Source organism: Dromiciops gliroides, chromosome 2, assembly GCF_019393635.1.
Source record: "Dromiciops gliroides isolate mDroGli1 chromosome 2, mDroGli1.pri, whole genome shotgun sequence".
NCBI lineage: Eukaryota > Metazoa > Chordata > Mammalia > Microbiotheria > Microbiotheriidae > Dromiciops > Dromiciops gliroides.
This window is the reverse complement of record NC_057862.1, coordinates 419,554,960-419,559,699: the sequence shown is the minus strand read 5'-3', so window position 1 is coordinate 419,559,699 and position 4,740 is coordinate 419,554,960. Positions and strand designations below refer to the sequence as shown.

Below are 4,740 nucleotides of genomic sequence, written 5' to 3'. Positions count from 1 at the left end.
TAGAAGATAGAGCTAACATCAATAGTGGGAAATTATCAAGTGGAAGATTTCACCTCAATATATAGAAATATTTTCTTTTGGGGTGGGGTAGAAATATTTTCTAAAAGAGTTGTGCAACAGTGGAATGTCTTTATTTTGGGACAGTGTACTAAGTAACACTGAAAGTGTTCAATGAACAATTATCAAGGAACCTCTTGGTGGTTGGGTGGGAGGTTACACTAGATTACATCTTAGTTCCCCTCCAAATACTAGATTCTATAATTCTACAGGTTACATCTGCACATCAAATTCCTGTTGGCTCCTTTCTAAAGAAGCAAAAAGGACATGAGCCAGACCAATCAGACCTGGGTTACAGAATTTCTCCTTTTGGGTCTCTCTGATGACCCTCAGACTCAACTGTTGCTTTTTGTATTGTTCCTGGTGGTCTACTTGGTTACTGTGCTTGGAAACCTGCTCCTCATCTCGCTGGTTCTGACTGACTCACAGCTCCATACACCCATGTACTTTTTCCTGTGCAACTTGTCTACAGCTGACCTCTTCTTTTCTACCACCATTGTTCCCCAAGCCTTGGTCAATTTGCTGTCCAGGAAGAAGGATATTTCCTTCATAGGATGTGCAGCTCAGCTTCTTCTCTTCCTCCTTTTTGGGTGTACAGAGTGTGCACTGCTAGCTGTGATGTCCTATGACAGATACTTGGCAATCTGTGATCCCATGCACTACCCTCTCATCATGACAGGGAAATTGTGTGGCCACCTGGCTTTGGGATGCTGGGCTAGTGGTATTCTAGTGTCCTTGGTGGACACAACATTTACACTAAGGCTCCCTTACCATGGAGATAATAGGATTGCTCATTTCTTTTGTGAACCCCCAGCAATCCTGGCCCTGGCATCTGCTGACATCCACAGTGCAGAGACAGCCATTTTCCTTATGGGTGTATTGATCCTTCTTGCGCCTGTATCCCTGATCCTGGTCTCCTATGGCTCTATAATAGTGACTGTGGTCAGGATGAAAACAACTTCAGGGAGACTTAAAGCATTCTCCACATGTGGTTCCCATCTTCTTGTAGTCATCCTTTTTTATGGGTCAGGAATAATCTCTTATATGACACCCAAATCTGCTAAGTTGCTGGGGAAGCTGGTGTCAATGTTTTATTCAGTGATAACACCCATGCTTAACCCCCTCATCTACAGCCTGAAGAACAAAGATGTAAAGAAAGCTCTCAGGAATGCAGCCATCAAGAGACTTTTCTGCAAACTCTGATGCTCTAACTAGGATTAGATTTGAAAATACCCCTCACCTCCAAGGCTTGCTTTATGGTCTCCTGGGAAGAAATGGGCTTTTCCTCATAACTGAGGCACAGAAAAATCATATGTATTGTGCACCTGTGTAATTAATACCTGTAATATGTCTCAGGTGTGGGGAGAGGTGATACATCTATCATGTTGGAGAAGTGGGTGGAGTTATGCTCATCTGAAGTTCCATGGGAAGAATATTATTACAGTGGAGTTCTCATAGACTGTGGAAATTCTGCTTTACATTTTGGGGTATTAAACCAGTTGTACTATAAAGATTCTTGGCAACAAAGAGAGGACAGCCATGTATTTAGGACATGATTAGAAATGAAGGACTGCTGCTTAGAACAAATTAATTTTCCCCATGAGCCTGGGACTAAGATAAATTTGATCGATGGTTCTGTCTGTATCTCAGTTTCCCCTCTGAGTCCAATGGTACATCTTACCATGAGGACACCTGGGATAATTTACCTATTTTTTGTGTCCCTGATCCTCAGACTGGTCTTCCTTAAGGAAGAAACTATTTCTCCATCTATCAAAGAGTTCTACCCTCTCCTTCCTCCTTCACAGAATCAAGTCTAAAGCTCTGAACATTGGGAATGCTCAGTACATCTTGTTGCTAATTGATGAATAAGCTTTTTGATATCTATGTTTCCTAACTTTTATTTTGCAGAGAAGAATCTCTACTTGATCTCAGCAACTTTCAGACAAGCCTCTTCCTGAGCCTGGGTTTCTTCATCTCTCAAAAGCACTGATAGAGAGAGGGAGAGGGAACAAGAAGGAACAAAAGTACAACTATTTACATTGAACTTCTGTGAAAGAGACATAATTCAGATTATAAGGGCATTGTAGGCCCAATATTCCACTTATATTCTTGCCATTGAAAAAACTGTTTTTCTTTCAAGGGATGTAGATTTTTGGTTCTTTAGACATTTGAGGAAGGAATGAGGGTGACAGTGGAGGGGATAAAGCCCACTTTCTGGAGGGAATGATGGAAATTTAGACAGTAGATGGTAATTTCTCCATCTTATTTGTGCCCAGAGGAATTCTTTTGCCTTTTGGGATGTGAACATGTCACAACCTTTGGCCAAGAGAATTATTTGGGGTAATTGGACTACAGTAAGTTTGTTTCTCCTTGTAGCCTCCTAGGGCCTGCCCTGCAAACCACATATTCTTCTATTACTATTATATACGACTACTTATTTTGTAACATTTATGGGGAATATCCTTACCATCCTAGGCCCTACTCAAGAATGCGTCCTTCCAAAATGATAAATGTTGAAAAGGATGTGGTAAAATTGGGATGCTAATGAATTGTTGGTGGAGTTGTGACTGATCCAAATATTCTGGAGAGCAATTTGGAGCTATGACCAAAGGGCAATCAAACCATGCATACCCCTTGATCTTGCTATACCTCTACTAGGTGTATATCCCAAAGAAATTTTTTTTTAAAAAGGAAAAAGGACCAACATGTGCAAAAATATTTACAGCAGCTCTTTTTGTGGTGGCAAAAAATTGGAAATTGAGAGAATGCACATCAATTGGGGAATGACTGAACAGTTTGTAGTATATAATTTTAATAGAATATGATTGTGGTATAAGAAATGATAAGTAGGTGGATTTCAGAAAATCCTGGAAAGACTTACATAAATTGATGCAAAGTGAAGTGAGCAGAGCCAGGAGAATATTGTACAAAGCAATATTGTGCAATGTTCAGCTATGAATGACTTATATTTTGTCAGCAACACAATGATACAAGACAATTCTAAAAGACTAATGATGGAAAATGTTATCCACATCCATTGAAAGAACTGATGGAGTCTGAATGCAGACCAAAGTATACTATTCTTACTTTACTTTTTTCATGTTTTTCATGTTTATTCTTTCACAATGTGACTAATATTAAAATGTTTCACATGGTTGTAAATATATAATATATATAAAATTGCTTTCTGTCTTAGAGATGGGGGGGAAGGGATGGAGGGAGAATTTGACTTTTTTTAAAAAAGTAATGTTAAAATGGTATTTACATGTAATTGGGAAAAATAAAATATATTTTAAAAGAGAATGTATCAACCTGGTTATTGTGCCCATAATGCTAGTCACTCTGTGACCAAAGATACAACCATTTCTTTTGATTGTGTAACTCAAATAGATTTATTTCCTTTGGGGCTGCTAGGTGCCACACCATGTCATATGACCACTATGTAGACATATGTGATCATTCACAGTCTCTAATCATCATGCAGCACAGTGCCTGCATCCAGCTGGATGCTGCCTCCTAATTTTCAAGGTTTTTTATGACCATAGCAGAGACAACTTGTATTTTCAGCTTTCCAAACTGTTTAGGTTTTAAACTCCAATATAAACAGCCCTCAAACCCTCTTTCTAACTGTACTGTACATCACTCCCCCTTTTAAACTCTTTGGTCCTATCAAATGAGCCTTCTTTCTGTTCCTTATATATGTCATGGTATACCTTTTCACTGACCATCCCCAATGTGTACCCTCAGAATGTACTCTCTTTTTACCTCTTTCTTGCAGAATCTCTCTTCAAAACTGTTTAACCACCACTCTCTACATGAAGCCTTTTTTGATCCTTGTAAATTGCTACTGTCTTCCATCACAAACTACCTTATATTTAACTACTTTGTATTCATTTATGTTTATTCTTTTTATATTTATTATGTATATGCTTATATACATGTTTATTTTTTTTTCAGGGCAATGAGGGTTAAGTAACTTGCCCATGGCCACACAGCTAGCAAGTGTCAAGTATCTAAGGCTGGATTTGAACTCAGGTCATCCTGAATCCAGGGTCAGTGCTTTATCCACAGAGCCACCTAGCTTCCCCCTATACTTATAGTTTTTCCAATTATGATATGAACTTCTTGAACATAGGAATTATTTCATTCATTGTATTTGTATCCCCAGAATTTGCTAGCATCTTGCACATACCATATGTTTAATAAATGCTGATTGATTGATAGATTGAAATATTATCTTTGACATTTCCTAGCTAGGTGTGAGCACTGGAAAGTCACTAAACCTTTTTGTGCATCAGTCTTCTCATCTGTAAAATGGTTATATTAATATCTGCACTACCTATAACACAAGGTTGCATAAGGCTCCCATGTAATAACATGTGTAAAGCATTTGACAAACATTATTGGGTTTTTTGTTTGTTTTTTTTGTTTGTTTTTGTGAGGCAATTGGGGTTAAGTGACTTTCCCAAGGTCACACAGCTAGTAAGTGTCAAGTGTCTGAGGCCAGGTTTGAACTCAGGTCCTCTTGGCTCCAGGGCCAGTGCTCTATCCACTGTGCCACCTAGCTGCCCCCATTATTGTTAAAGAGAAGTGAAGTCTGGCAACTGTTCTTCTTCTGGTCTTTTCTGGGACCATAATCAATAGGTTGGTTGTTTAACTTTCCTTCATGTGTCCTAGAGGGAG

General features: G+C 38.8%; 1 protein-coding gene across 1 annotated transcript; it reads left to right on the top strand.

Moving 5' to 3' along the window:
* The first annotated feature begins 324 nt into the window (after positions 1-324).
* Positions 325-1,260, top strand: LOC122743395 (olfactory receptor 2D2-like). The gene has a single exon (XM_043988328.1). It carries the CDS (start codon positions 325-327, stop codon positions 1,258-1,260), a length of 936 nt encoding a protein of 311 aa, XP_043844263.1.
* Positions 1,261-4,740: the final 3,480 nt, after the last annotated feature.